Source organism: Strix uralensis, chromosome 4, assembly GCF_047716275.1.
Source record: "Strix uralensis isolate ZFMK-TIS-50842 chromosome 4, bStrUra1, whole genome shotgun sequence".
Taxonomy (NCBI): domain Eukaryota; kingdom Metazoa; phylum Chordata; class Aves; order Strigiformes; family Strigidae; genus Strix; species Strix uralensis.
The window spans coordinates 97,646,379-97,667,777 of NC_133975.1; the positions used below are offsets into that span (position 1 = coordinate 97,646,379).

The following is a 21,399-nucleotide window of genomic DNA, read 5'->3' on the forward strand; positions in this document are numbered from 1 at the left end:
TGAATGTGGAAAATCAGAGCAACTTTTTTGAAGATTATTATACTATATATAACTATCATAAGGTATAAGCCTATCAATCATTGTGATAGAGAAAATTAAGCTGTCAGGGGATTCTCCTGTACCTTTCTGGATTTGAGATTAAAAAAAAGTGCATTTAATGAGCACTGTTACAAAAAAAATGAAATCTTTTTGAGACTGTGTTGTATTCATATTGTGCTAAAATAATCGCTGGTGTAATCTAACTGCTCCTGTTCGGTTACACCAGCAATAACTTTGAACCATGAAATTAAAAGCAGGTATGTCTTTCCAAGAGGATTTTTAAGTCATTACAATGTAACTGTAAGTCTTTCACATTTCCACTTATGTCTGCCTAGAGGAACCACTCAATAGGTAATATCAGCCAAGCTACCTTACTGTCACTCACGCAAGCCTTTGTGTACAAACTTTTATTCTGCAAAACAATTTAAAGTGTAGAGATTATGAACTGCTTTGTTGCTTAATTATATATGGTCTTTTGACCCTATGACTTACAAATTCCATGTGTGAGAATTTACTGTAACAGATGCTGCTCAACTTGGGATGAGGAGAGGAGAAATTGTCTCTGCACAGACACCTCGCTATTTTAAATAGAAATGAGGAAAAGATACATGCCCATTTATGATGCAGCTAATAGTCTAGCTCAGATTCAACCCATAGGATATTTTCATTTTGTCTTGCTAGCCTTTTCCCCTGATGAGAAGAGAAACTGGGAATGAGACAGATAAACCTGAATGTCATGGCACTTGGCCATGGCCTTACAGCACTTTCTAAGAAGGTAAGAGGGAATCAAGACAAGTTTACTCAGGGAATTGGTGTGTGCTGTTGCTGGCTGGGAAAGCAGCAAATGTAGGGAGTCTATGCCTCACAGTGGCTAACTATTTATTGTGGACTCTGTGTGGACATGCAGGATGTCTGGGGTATTGTAGGTAAGTGTCCTTATTAAAGAATGGAAAAGATTAAGGAAATGTGTATGGTTTTGAGAGGTGTAACATTCAAAACAGTAATACAAAAGATGCAGTCGAAAAGGGGAAAAGTAGTACTTGATCAATATAATTGGAAAGATAAAATGAAAAGGTTATTGTATAAATTTGGGAAGAAGGTGAAGGAGAAAAATAACTCTGCTCTTTCTATCAGATTAACAAAAAAATGCAGACTGTGTTTTTATATGTCTGTAAAGTGACATTCGAAGGAAGAAAATTGGGAGAAATACTACAAAATAAACAAGAATAGAAGTCTAATAATGCATGATACCTACATAATGGGGAAGGGCAGTTTGCCCAGAGAAAGGCAAGCTGAACGTGTGTTGTTTCTGTGTTCCTCCCAGACACTATAGAATATTCTGAGTACTGACAAAGATTAAATGTTTTAAACTTTTCTTACAGAGTTAATAGAACTGAGCAGGAAGAGGGCTGTAAGCCTTAATCCCATGGCTTCTTAAGGGTAATAAAAAGTTTAGAAAGTCTTAATGGAAGCTCTGACTTCTAATGCATTTTTAGTTGGTTTTTTTTTTTAAAGGGCTGTGAATTTGACAATTCTTGTTGAGTGCACACGTATGCTTAACATGCTAGGATTGACTGTGCTTACAGTGAAGAGTGGTTGAGTAATTGAAGCAGGATGTAAGAGGTCACTGTTGCACTTTCTTCATTGTGTACTTCAGCCTTGGTTTAGTCCAAACCACTCTGGGTTCCAGGGAAGTGCAGAAGGATGACCCCAGGGGAAATTGCCTGTTCAGAACAATGTTTACTTCATTTTGACACCTTCATTCTGAACCATGTGCGTCAAAATGTTCTTGTCTGTAAGAAAAGTCAAACAGAAAGCCTGCTTTCCTGTTTTTTCTCAATACCATACCGTCCCCGACCCTGTATGCAGAATTAGTGTCTAAAGGAGGGTATACTGAAATAGCCTTTTGCTGTGGTAGAGACTGTAGATTGGGGTCATGTGTGCTATCCATTTTGCTTTCCTTCAGAAGGGAAGCAGAGTCATAGGCTCTGGTAAAGGATGAAAATACATTCCTTGGTGGAAGACCCCAAATCATGCAAGCTGCTCTGCAGGAGAGCTGGGCTCTTTCACTATTGTGTGAATGATTTTGATTAACTTGGTGTTTAGGCAGAACACTGTGTATATTCTTTTGTTCTGATAGGCAAAACAGCCTGAAGGTTTCCTGGTTTTGTTCAAATGGACTTTTGCATGCTTTCCCCACTTTCAAAATTTCAATGAAATGTGCAAATGGTAATGCATGTAATACTATCTGAAACAGAGGCACAACAGATAAATACTATACCTCCTGTGGTATCACGGTGTGTTATACCACTGAGCAGTAATGTGTAGATGTAGTTCAATACTGTTTAAAGGCATAAGTTTTTCTCCTTACCTGAGTAATACTGTTTTAAAGGTTATATTTGCGTTGACTTTTAAAATTTGTTTCAGCTTGTATCTTTTGTTATTTGAGGATGGGGCAGGAGGGAAGCTATTTTACTTCATTACACATAGGACAGATGTTTGCTCTGTACTGATTAACACTCATTTTTAGTAAGATACGATGACAATGGTAGCAGCATATAGTCTAGCTGAATAGCCAGCTAAGATGAAAGTAATGAAAATTTGTGTTTATGTGTTTCTGAGGCTGTTATTTTAGAAGGTAGCAGTCTCAGGTGAGATGGTAGAAGCAAATTAATCTCTTCACTGATCAGAGGTTTTTTTATGTATTTGATAATTTTAATGCCGAAGACTCATCTTTAAGTTGTTTGAATGTTGAATATTCAAATGTGATTATTTGCAGTTTTATCTTGTAGCACGGCAGTGCATCATGTAAAATTTTCCATTAAATATTTATTGGAAATGTATTTGAAGTTTACTCATTTCAGAAGTAAACCTCAGGACAGTACTTGGGGAGCCAAGCTGCACAACTGCTATTAACACTCGTGAGAATTTGTGGTTTATTTCTTAAAGTTCAAGTTAACAATTTTACTTCTAAGAAATGAAATTTCCTTGAGGTGTGTTGTATAATATAGCTAATAACAGAATGTGAAAAAGAATTTAGTCCAGTTTAAGAGAAAACATTTGAATCCATGTTAGTTTACTGGAAGCCTGTTAAAATAAGAAAGTGATACTCCTGTTTTGTTTATGTTGACAGCTGAAAGGACTGAATCCTTTAAACATATAGTAAGTAATTATATGTAACACCATAGTTGCCCAAGGTGATTCTGATATTTTCTTAAAAGCAAAAGCAAAGCACAACATAAATCTATCTTGCTTTCACTTGTGAATTCTATCAACTCCAAGTTATTTTGAGCACAGAATTTCACTAGGTTTGCTGGATTATAGCAAACCATTCAATTTATAGGAGACGAACTGAGGAGAAACAAATTAGTTCTTATGTTGATATAAGTGGATTTGGCCTTTGTTCTGTGGAAACTATAGCTCTGGATCAGTCCCCAGTAATACAGAGTTGTGACTTTATCCCCTTGCTCATGCAAACAACCATTTGTCCGCAGCAGCCATTTTAGTATATTTATCTGATTAATAGAAAGTAGAGAGAATTTACCTAAAATTCGCACAGAATATTTTCCTTCTTAGCTCTTTGACAACTGGGAATATATTTGTATAATTATGACAGCTTTTAATATGTTTTTAAGATCTTCGATGATTTACTATTCCTTCATGCTGTTCCTTACCACATCTCTCAAACACTGCTGAAAGAAGCTTGTTTATGAGGATTGGTGGATTATTTTTCTTGGGAAGTCATTATTCTAGTTCTACTTGTATGATATGCTGGGCAGTCCAGACATCAAACATGGGAGAACCTAACTCTCACAACTGTGTTTGAAGATGCTTTGCCTTTCAGTGGATATTTGTGTAAAAGCCGTGAAACAGGCTTCACAGCTACTTCTGGTCATTTTTAATATTTTTTTCAGAACTAAGGAGTAGTAATGCTCCACTGTCCACAAACTGCTACTTCCTGCTTTTTTGTCTGTGTCGGTCTTGTTTTTGTGATGTACTTGATGTACAATACCAAATACAGTATTTGGTATGCAACAGGGAGTTATTTGGTGTTGATAGGGGTTTTTTCTGTTGTGTAATTGGACGCTAAAGGAACATGAAAATCTTAAACAGTTTGTCTTTGTCTAGCTGAGCCAAAATGTAACTACAAAATTTTCTGCAGACTAGTTAAGCCTTCTTCACGATGGATTTCTAAAACCAGTCTAAAACATGAGTTGCATGGCCCTATGTCCTTTCTTGACCTATGAAAGTAACTCACCGATTATAAAACAAGTTAATGAAGTGATGGTGGTTTGTTCCTGATAGTGGCTTTGTGCAGTTGTTTTTACCAGGTTATCCAATGTTGTACCACTATGTAAGTCCACAGTATGTGCTTATAAAAACCCTAATGTTTTAGAAACACAGTAACTACTAGAGATTTCAGTAATCTTTCTGAACAAGATGTTGCAGCTCTTCACTTACAAGGGGGTATTTTTAAGCATAAATAATTGCTCTTCACATTTATTTCAGGATTACATTTGTTTTAAACTGTCAAAGCCAAGGTCCTCCTTAAAGCCAGTGTCTGGTGGTGAGCTGTAAGAATGCTTTGGCTTATGGATATGTAATGACTTACCAAAAGGTAGCTTGCTTTTTAAATTATTTTAGACCGAATGGAGATGGCTTTAAGCTTTACAGCAGTGTAGATAAATTTGAATTTCACTGCTGTGATTATGAAGAATATACTTATTTGTTGGGACAGTAAAGTTTAATTTTATGGTGGCAGCACACTGTGGTTTGTGAAAGGATGGAGTAAAGGAGAGAAGAGAGAGCGGAGCTGTCAGCAGGAATGTTTGGGAGCAGACACAGTGGGTATCTCTTCTTTCTTGACTCCCTTACTCCAATCTCTTCAGAGCTTTAGACCTCTGCAAAAAGTATCTTGTGCAGAACCTTTCTGGTTGTTCTCAGTTCTCCTCTTGCCTGTTGAGTGCTCCTTCCTCCAGGAAGCAAACCTTTCTGTTTTCTGAACCGATAGTCATTCCAGCTGAACCCCAAGCTCTGGGAGAGGAGAGCTCTGTTGATACAGAGGATTCAAGGGAGGGGAGATTTTTCCATGGCTGTTGACTACTTGTGGCAAATGCCTATTTTGGTTGTGTCTTAAGCTGACTCTGCAATGAGTTCTTTTGACCCTACAGCTTTTCAAGACTTTGGGCTAGTAGATTGACTGCCAGCAGTCTATTTAATTTTTTCATGTATGTTTCCATAAAATGGCTGTCATGAAGGAAATAATTTGATGAATTTATCCATATTACTTGAGTTAAGACCCTGTAGTTGGTTATAATGGAAACTCTTACATAGATCACCCTTTCGGATGTTTTTCTGCAGTATTTGTTATCTTCTTCCTATTCTGCTCTACAAACATCAGTTGTTTCAGTTATCATCTGTATCACTGCAACACTTGGACGGAGATATTGTGATTAAATTCTCAGTTCTGCTCCCTACACATTACTCTCCGTTTCAGGAAGGAAGGTGTTCGTTATGGGCTTCCAGAATAGGAGGGAAACCAGTGGAACTTGCATCAGTGTCACTGCTTGACCTCTGTAAGAACTGAAGCCTCACTAGGTGCTTTTAATTATACTATTGATGTATTACATACAGTTCAGGAAGATGGTAGCACCTGATCTAAAATTTTGACCAGGATCCAGGCTGATTTGTCTTTCTGTGTGTTAGAGTTTGTACTTAAACTGAGACTGTTTAAATACAGAACAAAATGCTATTGAGTTGCAGTGGATTAACTGTCCATTTAAATGTCACAGGTAGAAGAGGATGATGATACTGAATCACGAAAGGAAGAAGAGAAGGAAGAACTGACAAGGTATTCAAGAAGAAAGATTTTTTCCAACTGGAGCCGCTATGAGGATACAGAAAAAGAGGGACGGAGTGAATATGGGGAATCACAGAGAGGAACAGACTTCAGTGTTTTGCTTAGCTCAGCAGGTAAGCATTTTCTGCTCTATAGATAGTTTTTTAGTTTTTCATTTTGAAACATTACTGCTTTTCTGGCTGTTGTCCTTGATGATGAAACAGGACCCTAGAATACCATTCCTATCTGCCTCTAAGTCTGCCATTGATGTATTTAGGAGTGTTCAAAGTCTCCATGGGAGCAGCCCATTTTTCCAGAAAACAAAGAAGGTTGCTAGTATGGCTAAACACAGCAAAGCAGTCAAACAGCTGCTTGCTGTTGTTTGTTTTGACAAAGATTTGTAATCAGCACTGTACAGATGTGTGTATGAATAGCAAGGGTTACTCTCCTGAAAATAAAGCTCAGTTGTTTTCCCCTCTTCAAAGGAGATAATAGAAGGAGGACGTGGAGGGATAGGCTGTACTAGATCTTATTTTTTTAGCTATACGTGAATAGTATAGGCAGTTGCACAAAAAACAGTTACCTGAAATTATTTTAGAAACTCTTGATGTGCCATTGTGTTGGAATACCATTCAGTAAAAAGCTGCAAACAATGTATTACAGGGTTTTTTTGAGCAACTTGGAAGCTCTGAAATCTCTCAAATCTAAATAACTGGATTTTTCAGCCACAACTTGGAGGGGTAAGTTAGAAATTATCTACAGCAAAGAAACAAGGATCAGATCTTTCTTTCTCTGTGCCAAAATCAATTTCTGAAGTTCAGTTTTGCATGAACATTGCAGAATTGGGCCTAAATTTCCAGTCTTAATCATAGGATCATGAGATATGTATTGACTTCTCTGAATGGTATTGTTGCATGGCAAACATCGTTGGAGTCCACATGCCTGGTATGGACCTCAGAGCTGGATAGGTAACATAGCCTGGAGAGCAAAGTAGATATCACAACTCAAAGCTTTTTAAATCAAGAGACCTACCTTGAGCTTCATGTTGCCATGGTTCAGCTTTTTAAAACAAACTTTAATATCTCTATACTTAGCCTTCCGAATATCTTTAAAATGTTCTGATGAATAGTATTTTTGAACTGAGTCTATAAGGAAATACTAAATATTTCTACTAATTTTCATTTTTGGTAAGTTATACTCCAATACAGTTATTACCAACCCATTTATTATACTCTGTAGATTCTCTTAATGACTAAAATGAAAATCCTGTTAGTTAGTATTCTTACTAGTTAAAAATTGTAAATCTTTCATTTAAAGAGTGCTTTATTTTAAGATATATTATGACTGTTCTTGACATTAAAACAAATTGGTAAGAAACAGCAATGAAATAAAGTACTTTCATAGGAGGAAGAAAGTATCTTCTAAACAATAATGCAGATTTATTGAAGTCACATAAAGCAGTGTGTATTGGGGAGTTTCTTTATATGGTTTCTTTGGCTTATGTGCGAAAGCTGAGAATGCAGTTATCTTTATTTCTAGTGGTCTGAGAAGAAGCTTGCATCTCTGCTTTATTTTATAATTTTGACTTCTGTTAGTATATTGCTGTTTAGCATTCTGAAGTTTCACAATGGATCCAATTCAATTGCAACAAGCAGTTAGGGGAGTACTGGAGAGGGAATGGAGTTAAAGTGTCATTTTTCATGAATGCAAAAGCTTGGAAAGGTCTTGCAATTTACTGTTAATACACAGCAATGTAATTAATGCAGCCAGTTAAGAATCCTTTGGCAGAAGCTCAGATTAAAAACCTGTTCTCCTATGTAACATTTAGGTCCATGATATTGAAAGCAGGGTCTTTAAGGAGAATGCCATCCTTCAAGATGCAACTTGGATTTATTCCCAGAAAATATCCTGTAAATTGAATGAGATAGGGTAGAAAAAATAGTTTGGGATAATGTAGTAATAAAGACAGAATTAATGCTAATAGACAGAGTTAAATGGAGGAATTCCTGATGTCCAAGGAATTAAAGTTCCAAGCTTGGTATTTGTTTTGTAAATGTGCTTCTACATGTAATTTTCAGTTAAAATCAACCAAAACATAACAAAATGAGAAAACTAATATTCTGTGATATTGGTGTCATGTTGATAATTAGCAGGATTGGAGCTTTTAAAACTAGTACATGAACATTATTGTTGCTTAAATTAAGAAAGTAACAAGAGTTATGGGTGTTTATACTGTATTTTTATCAGTAGTAAAGGAAAGTGGGATATTTTTTCTGAGAGAGGGAGGAAGGGGTTTGCAGATATTTGCAGAGGATGAGAAGTCTTTAGGGTACTTTATGTTTTTCAATAGCTTCTCAAGACACATGCTTTTTTTCAAAATTTTTTTTCCCTGTACTTCCAGCTTGTCCCTGCCTCAAGCCAGTCTCCAGTGCAGCACTGATTCTGTCTTTTCAATCAAATATTTAGGCCTGACTGGTCCCAGACCATCTCTGACTGCACCTTGTCTCTCTGCTGTCAGCCTTTGCCTGCCTACTAATTCTTCTCACTCTCCTTTGCTTCTGTTGATTTTTCTTGTTGTCTGTGCTCCCGATTCCTGGTGGTGTGTCTTTTCTCAGTCTTTTGTTGTGAGCCAACTCCCTTCCACATATATTCACTGAAATCCAACTCTGTCAGAATATTCTGTCCCTTGCTCTATCCAGTCCTGGTCATTCCCAGTTCTGAGTTGTTCTGCCTAGGATTGCTCATTTGTCTTAATTTTAATCTCATCCACTACCACATCTTCTTCTTGTGTTCCTCTTAGTTTCTTCCCACTTGTAGTCAATTCCAGTTTGTTCTTTCAAGCTTCCATTTCTAGTCTCCACTACAAGCTGTCTTCTCCATCTTCACTCCACATGCCCTGTCAGTATACCCTAAATCCTACTCAGTTACCCAACAATATGAAGTGACAGGCTACTGTTTTCAACTATGGTAGGGATATCGGCATAGGTGAGGTTGCAGAAATATTCAAGGTGACACCACTTCTTCAGTGTTGTACCTAATGCCTGTTAAATGAAGACTTCTCTTACAGTGAATATCTGGCTCTTCACTCATAACCAAAGGTTAGAGGAAACTTAATTCAGTTGCGTTGCATGTTGAGATGACATACAAGAGGTCACTGAGGATGGACTGTTTGGTGATTGGTTGTTAAGCTGCAGCAGATCTTGCCAAAAAATATCTACAAACTCTGATTTCTAGAAGCTTGTAGCTTGGTCAAATCAGGTCAGATTTTTCACAAAATGAGCAGAGTGTATGTCTCTCATTGGAAGACATTGTTCAGCCTGATTTCAAGTTACTGATTCAGGGCAGGAAAGTGATTACGGTTTTTCAAAGGAAGAACTTGCAAGGGCTTTCTTCTCAGGTCCTTTCACGGTAGAAAAATGTGCCAGCCATTCTCTGACTTTTTTTGAAAGGTGGTGGTGAGGCGAGGGTGAAGAAAAACTACCTGAAGCGGACAATTGACATGGAAAATTTCAGACTGAATAGTTAAAAAAGCAGCTGAAAATAGTTTTAAGAAAGAACTGCCAGGTGGCTTTGATAACAGCTGATGTCACTAGCCTGACAGAGCTTCTTTGTTAGGGCTTATTATATTTGTGTGTAAAGTAGGGTGATAAGTCTGTTTCTTTCCTTTTTTTTTTTTGGCATTTTATATATATATTTAATTAGCCTTGAATATAGCAAAGCAAACTTTTCTGTTTTGCTTTTGATGTCTAGCTGATGTAAACTACAAGTCCATTGTGAAGCCTTGGGGGAATATGTCTTGAATCAATTTAGTAAAAATACTGTTGAAGCGTAAAGAACAAGAGAAGTGGAAGTGATAGGATAGCCTTACTTTGCTAGAAGAATCTTGCCATGTTTGAAGAGCTGCCCTCATTTTTTGACTGATGAGGGTTAAGTGTCCCAAAATAGATTTAAGTCCTTCATTAGGTTTTTGGCTGTGAATAGACACTTTAGGTTTAAAAATACGCTTTTAAAATCTCATTACAGAGCTGATCAAAATGTATCCAGGGACCCAATCACTTTCCTTTAAATGTGGTAGGAATTACCAGTACAGCAGCCAAAAGCTGCCAACATACATGCCTCAATAACAGTGTGCGGAGTTGCAGGATATGATTGTCAAGATGAAAATGTGTAATTTTGGACATGAATTTTTTCCCGTTTGTTTTTTTGGCCATGGCAGCATAATTCTGATGGCCTTAAAGGGTAAGAAAGAGAAATGCTGTGTAGATCAACCACAACTGGCAGAATGGTTTTGATATTGTAAGACTATGTATAATTTCTGTAGGCACTTGAATGCAATACAAAATGTGGAATAAAAAGAGCAGTCAGTGGAGCATAACAGTAATGAACAGTAAGTATAGCAATTGTGAGGTAGCAGTTACTTTCTGTTCCCTAAAACCCTGTTGCTTTGGGTTTTTTTAACCTCTTGCTTTTTGGGCCTCTCTGTTTAATTTTGATACCCCCATTGCAATATATTGCTGCATTTTTGTCATTTCATGATCGATACATACATGAGAATTAGCAGTATACAGAAGACGATTGACTGTCTTGGAAAAGCTGAACAGATTAACTTGTAGGACAAGGCTTGTGTTAAAAATAGGCTTTCCTTCAATTTTTCAATCTGAGATTTGAAAAAAAAAAAAAAAGTACAGTGAAGAGTAAATGAGTTTTCTTATTTTCGATGCTAATTCTGCTCAAACAAAAAGAATGGCAAAGGCAGGGCATTGTTTGGATGCTAAAAAAGAATCCTTTGAGTTTTAAAATTCTAGAGAATAGCAGAAAATCACTTTTCTTTACAGAACTGCCTTATTGTTGATTTGGATTACTGTATATATAAGGGGTCCCACTTTCCAGTGGTATTTGCCAACATCTACTACGTTTCATTTTGTATGTCTGTTACTTGAAATTATTTCTGTCCACATGTGTCCATAGGACTCTGTTTCTGCATCTTTGTTTCTTGTACCATTGAGATATCTAGACTAATGAAGAACTGTTGTTTATCAGCTCTGAAAGCATTATTGCTCTGTGCAAAAAATAGTGAGAAGTATTTTTTAATTATTTTTTGCATGTCTTTATGACTGTGTGTGGAATGTGTTTTCAACTAGTGCATCTTCTTTGGTCAGAAAGTCAACAGATGCAAAACTTCATATCCTTTCTGTTCACCAGGTGACATGAGCTCTGTGTAGAACATAGAGGTATTGTTTACTTCTTATTACTTATCAACAGCTTTAAAATATTAGTACCAGGTTACTGGTCTTGAAAGAAGATTACACTGTCGCAACTAAGGATTGGTAATAGGTCACTTGAATATTCCTAGTATATGCACTCCTGAAATAAACAATTAAGGGCATGTACTTCATTTGCATATTTCCTCGTGTTCTTTTTTTGCTACCTCATTCCATAAACATTCTCTGAGCTTCCCTGACGTGCTTTCCTCTCCCACATCTCCTTCTAGCCCTATTCCAGCACATCAGAAGTTTACTTTCCTTTTTGATGGTTGTGCGCTAGATACCATTTTCCATCTGTGGAGACTCTTTATCCAAATGGTCTCTTTTTCACTTGCAAAGGTTTTAGTTGTGACAGTTATGCCCTGGGTGCTCTGCAGCTTTGGACTTGTTGATAGACCTGAGAGATACTGCTGGTTTATATACCTGTAGGTATCTGAAATCAGCAAAAATGCAGCCTCTCCCCCTCTCCCTCTCTCCTCCCTAGCCAAAGTAACTTTCCCAAACAAACAGGAAAAAAAAACCTTCCACAATAAAGATTTGCAGTAAAATCACAGGACTTGGCATCAGTGGAAGCTGGTTCTCCATCTGCTCACTGCTTCCTCCTGAACTGTTCCTAACATTACAGAAATTCATCTTTTTTGTTCTAATCAGACAAGCTGTCCTTTTTTTTTTTTTGACTGAACTAAAAATAGGAAGTGCCAGATTTTAAGTATTAATTACATTTTCTTGATAAATGTATTTTCCTGTAATAGGTAATCTGTGCTCATTATATATACTTTCATATCTGTGCCTTTTTTCCTCCTGAGTTTTATCTAAAATGTAACTAAAACTGTATGATTGAAGTATAGAAGTATAATGTGATTCCATGACTTGAATGCGTATAAATGTAGGATAACATTTCTTATTTTCATTTTAACATTCTGTTATCTTAGAACTATGTGACCATGTATGTGTTAGTGATAGTACTGCAAAACTAATGGTAAGTAATAAAAGAAAATTCTGAAAGGTTTCAGAGTTTCAGACAGGTTTGTATGCTTTATGATTTAGAATTGAATAGAGTAAGATTCACAGACTGAAGGGGTTAAATTTTGTTCCCATTAAAATCACTGTGGTAAGCTTTTTCCCGTTTTTTTTAATTTTTCACACCTTGATTGCACTTATTTCTTTGTTAAGTTTCAGATTTCTGGATTTATAAAGTTTTCTGACCAACATCCTTCTCTAATCTTGGGCCTTAATTTTTTGCTGTTACTATATATTGACAGTATTTCTGCTGAATTGTGTTTAAGTATGTTTAGGTTATGAAATCACAAATTAGTAAGTTTAAATGTGAAAGAATTTGTCTTTATTCCTGTCTTGCTGTTGTCATGTCTGCTACTTGAATTTGTAGGCTTGAGAGCTAGATAAAAATGTCTGCTCACCTGATTCACTGTTTCTCTTGTTTAATCATGTGCTTTGTTTCTGTAATACCCCTAAAACCAGTTCTGTCTGACTAGGCCTCATGTTGGTCATTAAGATTTTTGCCACAGTGTCATCTCTGACTTTCCTGCCAGTGAAATCCCCTAACCAAAAATTAATTACTCTGAGTCTTGTACTCAGACAGTACATTAGTATTCCAGTCTTCATTTTCAAAATTCAGTATGTTATTGTCACTACATTCCTGTTCCCTTTCTTCTATTTTTACTCCTTTTAACTTATTTTCTGCCTTTCCCCCTTCTTTCAAATTTTCTTTTTACTCCATGAACTTTGTGATATTCCTTGTTGCTGTATATTACTTTTGATTGATTTTAATCTTTTCTTTTGGATTCCTTTTTATACTTATGATTCTGAACCACTGTTCAATCACCTAAATTCGACCGTAAGCTTTTTGGAGCAGGGTCCTGAGCTGTTGTTAAATCACCTGCTTTTTAGAGCAGGGACTTTCTTTTGCTTGCCCGCGAAGTATTGTTTCTTTTCCAATAATGACATTAGTAGATATTACTTCTATGGTAATATTAAAAGATGATGATTGATTTGGAGGAGCTGTGTTTGTCTTAATTGTAATACTTTTGGTCCATCTCTCAGCAGCCTACATGAGAGAAAGAAATAAAAAATAGAAATTTTATAAAATTCTATAAACCCCAAATTTTTTGTTTATGGTAAGGATGATAAGAGTATCGGGTGTAGCAGGTTGGTTTAATTGCAGAAGTCAGACTTCATTTACTGTTCTATTTCTCATAAGGATAAATTTATTCCTAGTATCAGTTGATAAACAAAATAACTGATAGGAATGTTTCCTTGTTCATTGACGGATGCTCCAAAGCAGTGTTGTGATCAGACTCCATGTGAACCACCATCAGCAGAGACTGTCAGACCTATTCTTCTAGCAAGATTCTCAGAAGTTTGTTTGCAGGGAGCAGTGCTACTTCTAAACATTGGTTTTAGAGTGAAAGAAGGGCTGTGAAGTAAGCAGTGCTCTAAAGGACACAGAGTGCCTATTTCTTCCTTAATCTCAGTTGCAGCTCCTCTTTTCTTCTTATCCTATTTGTGGTTCTCGAATTCCTCCTCATGTTTGCTACTGATGGCTTGGGCTCTCCTAGTCCTTCTCCTTTTCCTTTTAATGCTTTCTGAGTCACAGCTATTAATTTTGCCATTGTTCTTTCCCTGATCTCATCCTATTGGTCAAGAGTTCCCAGTTCCTACATCCAACTTCTAGTCTACATTTTCTCGATCCTTCCCCCACCCCATATTTTTGTACCTATCCAAATCACATGTTGGCTCTTCTATTTTGTGTTCTCTTGCCTATTGTTCGCTCTCAGCTCTCCTGGGAGTGACATCTTTGGCATTTCTGGTTGTTGTGTAGGAAGATGGCTCTTCTGACCACTTAAAAGATTTGTTGGTTTTTGGTTTGTGGTTTTTTTTTTTTTTTCCTAAAGGGCTTATTTTTTGCCTAGATTTAAGTAATTTTCATGAAGAATGTCAAAGGCATATTGAGCCTTGCCAAAGTCTTTGTTTCCAAACAAGAGTTGTATTAACTGTCTGTTCCACCCTTAAGGGAACTCTTCCGGCCTGTTGTCTTTGCTTGCAAACCAAACTCTCTGCATGTGTAAAATTGTGAACTAGAAACTCGTTTAATAAAAAGCATGTTTGAGGGACAGAATAGAGTGCGAGTGGGGAGGAATTATGTTTTCTTCGGTTCTGACTCATTTTCAACCTTTACTGGAATGTGAATCAGATGACCTTCCTTTGACAGTACACACTCATCATCTCAGTTTATAAAGCGTGGTATTTCTGAATATGCTGCAGATAATTTGGATTGTGAAGCCGATCATACTCTCTCTATTTCTTTTTAAGCTCTTGACTGAAAACAGCCAGTGATAATGTGGTATTTTCTTCCTGAATATGTGCGTGTGCTTCAACATGCAGAAAATGTGTCACTGAAAGTGTGTATCAGCTAGCTACAAAATGTAAGGGAACAGGGTGGAAGAACTAATTCAAGATGGGAGTGCTTTAATAGGATGATATTCTGCTCATTTTTGTGTCATAAAGGCTAGAGGCCATAATTGTAATTATTTGTAGCAAAGAAATTTTCATTTGAGACACTTGGTTAACTTTCTGGTGGGAAAATGCTGGTAGAATGGAGGTATTGGAAAACTAAGTATTTTATTTTGACAGTTCAGTGGTAATAGGAGGTAGACTGGGTTAGATTTTTCTGAGTAAATAAAGTGCTAGGGGGGTGCAAGGGTAATAGTCCCAGAGAGAAAGTCTATACAATTTGTACTCTTTCAGGAAAAGATACCCTGTTTGTAGTCTTCATCGTCACATTTCTGATGCCCAAGGAAGTGTACCAAAGTGGTTATAATGGAAAATGGCACTTTTGCCCTGGTTTCTTTACTGATGGAGTCTTGTTAGAGTTATTTTTTCCTCTAGGTGTACTTTATGTTTCTGAAGTTGTTAGAAGATAGAGTTCAGCGTGACAGATGACAAATGGCTTTTATAACATAAGATTTGCTTTGGGCTAACCCACTTCTTAACTGAAGTCCTTAGACACAGAAATAAGAGTGACACTAGCAAGACAGAAGTTGTGCTTAACTGAAGAGGCAAACAGCCTTCAAAGGCAAAGAATATTCAAAAAAGATGTTTTGAATTTCTCATGTAGATATATTTCTTAATGCATGTTGCTACCCTATCTGATTGGAAGACAGACTCATTCTGAAAGCCAGTAACTACATCTCACTTGAGTATCTTGCTGTCTGCACAGGGCTTTGTCACGATGTGTCTTTGGGCCCTGGGGGTGGGGGCAATTAGTTTGAAAATGACTGGGAATTGAAACAGCTTACCCAACCCAACAATATTAGGTTAGTCTAAAGACGTCATTGCTGTCCTTTGTTCATTATCCAGGTTTTCCACATAATACTATGCTGCATTTTGGGGGATAAGTCATCCATCAACCTGGAACAAAACCTCTAAAATGCAAATGGGATCCTTTGAGAAAGTCTTTATAGTCTGGGACCTTCAGCATTGCCAACTGTCACAGGTCTCTGCACGTTACTTCAGAGACTACTAACTTGATCTGTCTCCTGAAAAATCAACAAACCCTGCTCCTTGTCACCTTTGTTGTATGCAGGGAGCAAGTTGTAGGTGCTTGTTAATTATTCCAGAAGTCTTTCTTAAGGCCTGGAGCATTCATTCTCTCTCCATCTCTCACTCTGTCTCAGACATGGTTAATTTTTATACACTTCCCTTTTACCTTCTCACTTGAAAAGCATGCTTTTCCGTTTAAGAAAGCAATATATTTGCTGCACTTTTCAGGTGCCCTTTTCAGGACTATGTTACCCCTAGGACAAAAATTGACAAGGAATTGTATCCAGTACTTACTAGTGGTTTTATTTAATCTGTTTGAAGGGGACATGGTGCCACTGGCGCAACAGTGAGAGTCAAAGGTGTTTGCATGTTCCCTTTCATCTTCCAGTGTCACCTGTCACTTCAAATGGGAGTGGGTGCAAAAGATAACTTCCATGTAAGGGGAGAAACTGACTTTTACCCCAAGTAACAAAATACTTTCATTTGCCCAAAAATGGACTGGCTAACATTGCTTGTTCCAGCTGCAAAAAGTGGACTTGTATTGACTTGCCCTGCTCCCATGCATTAAATACCAGAGAAAAAAAACCTGTAGCTGTTACCAGCTGAATTGACTTCATTTGATGATGTTTTTCATCTCTAAGCAATTGTAGATGTAATTATTAATTGCTTTAGCCATCATGTCAGTCACTACTAAAACATGAATTCTGCTGAAAGCAGCTGTAATTTATTTTGGATTTTCTCTTCCTTTTGTACGTTCATAGGAGGAGCCTAGTGGATGTCTGTGCTTTGTTTCTTGCATGTCTCTGCTTCTCTTGATTTTATGGAGTGTTTGATTTTGTTGTTCTGTTTGTTATGCAGCTGTGGAGTTCTTATCTATAAAAATGTAATGAATTTGAAGTTGCTTTATATTTTGCCTTTGATAACAAGTTAAGATCACTCCCGTTTTCTGAAGAAGTAAGTTTGAAAGACACTTCTGTGATATTATGAATTTGGCCCACCACCAGATACGGATCTAGTTGCCTGATTTGACTGCATGAATGGTATAAAAAAGTTGGCAGGAACTTGAAATGGAACAGCTGGTGAGAAGGGAAAGATCTTGGGGAATCAGGGAAATACTAGGATTGGTATTGGTCGTAGTAAGGGAAGAAGGAAGCAAGAGCTCCTTTTTCAGTGGTAGCATGCATATGTATTGGATTAAATCCAGATGCCTACTTCTGATTTATCTTAATGTACATTTGCAGTTAGAATATTGACAGCAAGACAATTCTCAAATGCAAATAAGAGATTACAGTCTCTGTTGCTTTAAATTCTGTGTTCTGTAACTCCACATGATTCTGTTTGCCTCTTCTTTTACCTTTTTTCTGTTGTTCATTTCATAATGCCTTAAGTGTTTGCTTACTCTTATTTTTATATATCCTCTTTCTATCCCGCAGACAACTTTATTTCTCTGAGTTGTATTTGAATATGAAAAGAGAGGAGGAGGAAGAGAAAGAAGGAGGAGTAGAAATTTCTGAGAAGAACAATCTAGTCACTTGAGGAAAATTGCTACATGAGATGACTAAATTAACTCGTAGAAATGTAATCTGGAAGCATCAGATCTCATACCTGTAACTTGCAAGCACACTTTAGCTTGTCAGAGAAAATTGATCTTTATAAATATCTCTGTGTAAAGTAATATTTAACTAGAGACAAAGCATTTTAAATCTCCAAAGTGTTTGGTTTGGTCATGTTATCTTCATATTAAAAAAAAAAACAACAACAAAGCAACAAAACCCCTAGTGATTATTTTAGTGTCAGTACTTCAGTTTATCATATCTGTTCCTCTGAACTTTAACAATTTTCTTTTGGCTGTTCCTTTATTAATAGTAGAGTCATATAACAGTTCTTGGGGGTTGTCTTTTTGCAAACCTTTCTACCTTAAAGTATTTTAACATACTACCATTTTCTACTGCTGTGGTGGTTATAGGAAACAGAGGAAGTGAACAGTGGAACCCCTTTGCGAAGTAAAATTGGAGTATGAATTAAAGACCTGTGTTTACAGACTTGCTCGGTAGAGGGAAAGAGTATTTATGATCTAAATTTTTGCATGAATAAAAAAAAACCCCGAAGGACATTTTTTAATTTAATAAAGCTGCAGAGAGATGTAAGAATTTTTACCTCACAATTGCAAATGCTTTACGGTGGTGATGGATGCTATAGACAATGATTTTTTTCTAAGTATCTAGAAAAAATAATCTGAGCTATATTCCTGAAGTCTGTCAATCTCCCAGGCTGGTTGTAAATTGAAATTATTTCATTCAAAAAAGACTTGTGAAATAAGTTTGTTCTGTTACAAAAATAACTTGCTGAGCAAGCTATACTATATGATAAAAAGCTGCTGTAATGCATTTTTGAAAACTGAGGCATTGAACAACTACACTGAGAATGTAATTTTGTGTGACTAGAATTCATTTAATCATGAAAGGAAAGCACAGTAGTTTAATCCAGGGAGAATATAACATGGACAAGGTATATTTTGGTGACAGTGATAGCGTACACCTACGATATCAGTCAGGAAGAGATGACGTCCACATAATGGCATTAGGGATGATTTATCTAATTTACATTACAATAGGTAAAAGAATTCTTGAACAGCCTATTAAGGAGAGTATGTATAGGTGTTTAAGAAAATTACTTTTTCTAGAGTCTGTTTTTCTGTGTCTGAATTCTGACAGCTTGGCACTGCTAAACTTAGAAATGGTTCCATTTCCTCCTCTCCTTGTGACACTTGTAAAAATTTATATAATTTTAATAGTTAGGTGGCACAATATTTTCCATTATTTGCTTTTGGAAGTTAGAGGTAAAATACTACCAACAAACATGTTTGAATTACAGTTCCTTCATTTTTTAACTTGCAAAACATGTGAAATAGCAAACATAAAAAATCAGTTTCAGTAAGGTTTGGGGTGAATTTGAGGAAGTGAAACTTGCTGGTTTTTCTCTCCACAACTCAAATCCTCTACTGACTTGAAGAACGGTGGACCAGGTTCTCTCTAGTAAGTAATTGTACATGGAAGGTTAACCCCAGCATAGCCAGTAAAATTCATAAATTACAAAGCCAAAGAAGCTGTTTGTGATCAGGTGAACTTTTCTGGATAACATGAGCAGTCATAACAAAAAAAAAGTTATGAACCAGTTATTGGTTGAATTAGGGCAAATCTCTTAATATAGCTACTGTCAAAAGCTATTGTCAGTCTTGGTTTAAACAATTTCAGTGACAGAGTCCCCCAGAGCTTTTGAAAGGTTGTCCCACTGGGCTCTTGGATTGATCTGATGTGCTGTTACCTTCACTGTTAAAAGTGTGCATCTTAATTCCCCTCTAATTCTGTATAGCCTGAGGACTGTAGAGAGTTGCAGAAAAAACACACAAATGACAGATTAAACTCAGTGCAGATGAAGATTAAGTGATGTACCTGGTGTGTGTGTGTGTATGTGGAAATAGTCCCGTATCACATTTAAAGACATCTGAGGTGATTGTTACTACTCACTAGTTGAAAGCAAAAGAACCCTAGAAATTAGGAGAAGAACAGAGAACAAATCAGAAAACACATTAAGGTGTCGCTTTACAAACGGGTGACACAGGCATATCATGTAGCTTTTTCTGATTCGGATCCCAGGGGCTCCACAAGGAAACAGTAGTACTGAAAAGGTACAGCAAAGGGCAGCAGGATGACTAACAGTATGGAAGAATTTACATTCGAGGTATGGCTGAGGATGGTATGAGTAGAGTAGAATAGAGGTCTTCAGCCTCAAAGACAGATGACTGAGAACAGTATGGTGTAGATGTCTGTAAAATCATGGAAGGGTGGATATGGTGAATAAGAAATTATTATTGTCTCTTGTAGTGCAAGAAGTAGGGAGTACTGAATGAAGCTGGCTGGCAGCAAATTCAAAACAAGGTATTTCTTGATGTAACTCATAATTAAATATGGAAGTTTGACACAGGATCTTGTGGAAGCTTACATTTTGTGCAGGTTCAAAAAACAACTGGAAAAATACTTTGAAGGTTATGTTATGAATAAGACATCATCTCTGGGTCAAGAAATCCCTGAACTACAAATAGCTAGAGGCTGGCAGAATATTTCTGAGGAAGTGTCCCTGTGTGTGTGCCCTGTTCTCAGGCTTCCCTAGACTTATGCTCTTGGGCACTGTTGTGCAGAATTTGGGACTATATGGAGCCTCTGATTCGATCTGATGTGACCTTTCCCAAGTGATGTGCTTCTTTCTTCCTTGTTTGTAATCTGCAGAATTGGTAAATTAATATTTAGAGATGGTGTCAGTTCAAAACTGTTGAAAGGTATTGGGGTCCTGTAAAGGATTCGCTTTTCTGTAACTTTAATATTTTCAGCAAGCTTGCTGACTTCACCACTGTTTGATATATAAGTATATAGTAAGGGGGTAGCAAGTTGAATTCCTTGTAAAGCATCAATACTGCTCAACTGGGCAGACTATACAAACGGGTATTTTTAATATCTCATAATTGCAGGAATGTTGAAGAAGACCAAAGAATGTCTGTCTTGAATATTGAAAAAATGCTATCAAATGAAATGAGTTAGGTAAATGTAGGCCCGTGTGCTTGATGTCAATCTTGGGAAAAAAAAGAATGGAAGAGCTGATAAAGGATTTGGTAAATTTAGGTTTAAAAGGTGGAGGCAGGCCTTGCTGGACCTAAAAATTGATCAAGGACCAGCAGCATCACAAGCAAAAGAGAAGGATGAGCTGAACAGATGTAAGTCAGGGCTGTAGGGCTGCAGGTTTTGAGTTACCAGAAGCACCCAGTTACATCTGCTGTAACAAAGCTTTCTTCTCTGCACATGCTTCTTTGCCATATCAGGCCTCTTCACAAAGCAGTTTCTATCTGCCATAAATGTATATAAGCCCTCGTGCTTTTGTTTTAAGTCAGAGTTTGTATTGATAGAGGGCTGAATGTCTGTCACTGTGTATTTTCTCCTGTAGCTATAAACTGGTTTTGCCTGACCTGGCTCTGCCTGTTTATTCCACAACAACAGGGTATGAATACAACTAATATTGGTCAATTTGGCTTTCTGGAAGATGTCTCTTTGCATCTGGTTGAAAATACTGCATAATATTACCTGCATGTATTTACAGTGCAAATGGTCCTGAAGTGTTTTAGTGCCTTTTTTCTCATTAGAATAACTCTGGGAGGTGGGGGATTATTTAATGAAGGGGCTTGAGAGAGATGCAAATAGCTGTGGTGAGTTTTGTGTTCATCTGTAATTCAAGGTGAAATACACATATTGGGCCAGTGATTTAACTGCTAGGAGCAGAAGTTCTGGATTTCACACCTTACTTTCTATTAGGTTATGTAAGTTGTATCTCTTTAAAAAAAAAAAAAAAGATGGAAGTGTAGGAAGTGAAGTATCTCATGTTTTACTTTTAACATAATAGTCTTGAGTAGACATGGAAGTGAATACAGAAGATAGGCCAACAGTTTAGGAACATGTGGGCCTACACATCTGTAATGCTACTTATTGATTTGTTTTAGCTGATAACTGCCCAGAAGGGGCAGTTTGGACTTTTGGCCTGTGTCTCATTTGCATAATTTCTAACAGGTTTATTAAACCATGCTATGCCACTTTACTGTTTGTTATCTGTTGAATTAGTTGGGAAGGGGGTTCCATTTGTATATACCATGCG

At 36.9% G+C, this 21,399-nt stretch overlaps 1 protein-coding gene across 1 annotated transcript in view; it reads left to right on the forward strand.

Annotated features, from left to right (window-relative positions):
* Positions 1-21,399, forward strand: part of AVEN (apoptosis and caspase activation inhibitor) — a 103,756-nt gene that overhangs the window by 18,455 nt on the left and 63,902 nt on the right. Inside the window, exon 2 of the mRNA XM_074868154.1 lies at positions 5,832-6,012. Within this exon, the coding sequence (XP_074724255.1) occupies positions 5,832-6,012 (181 nt within the window). The remainder of the gene's footprint in view (positions 1-5,831; positions 6,013-21,399) is intronic.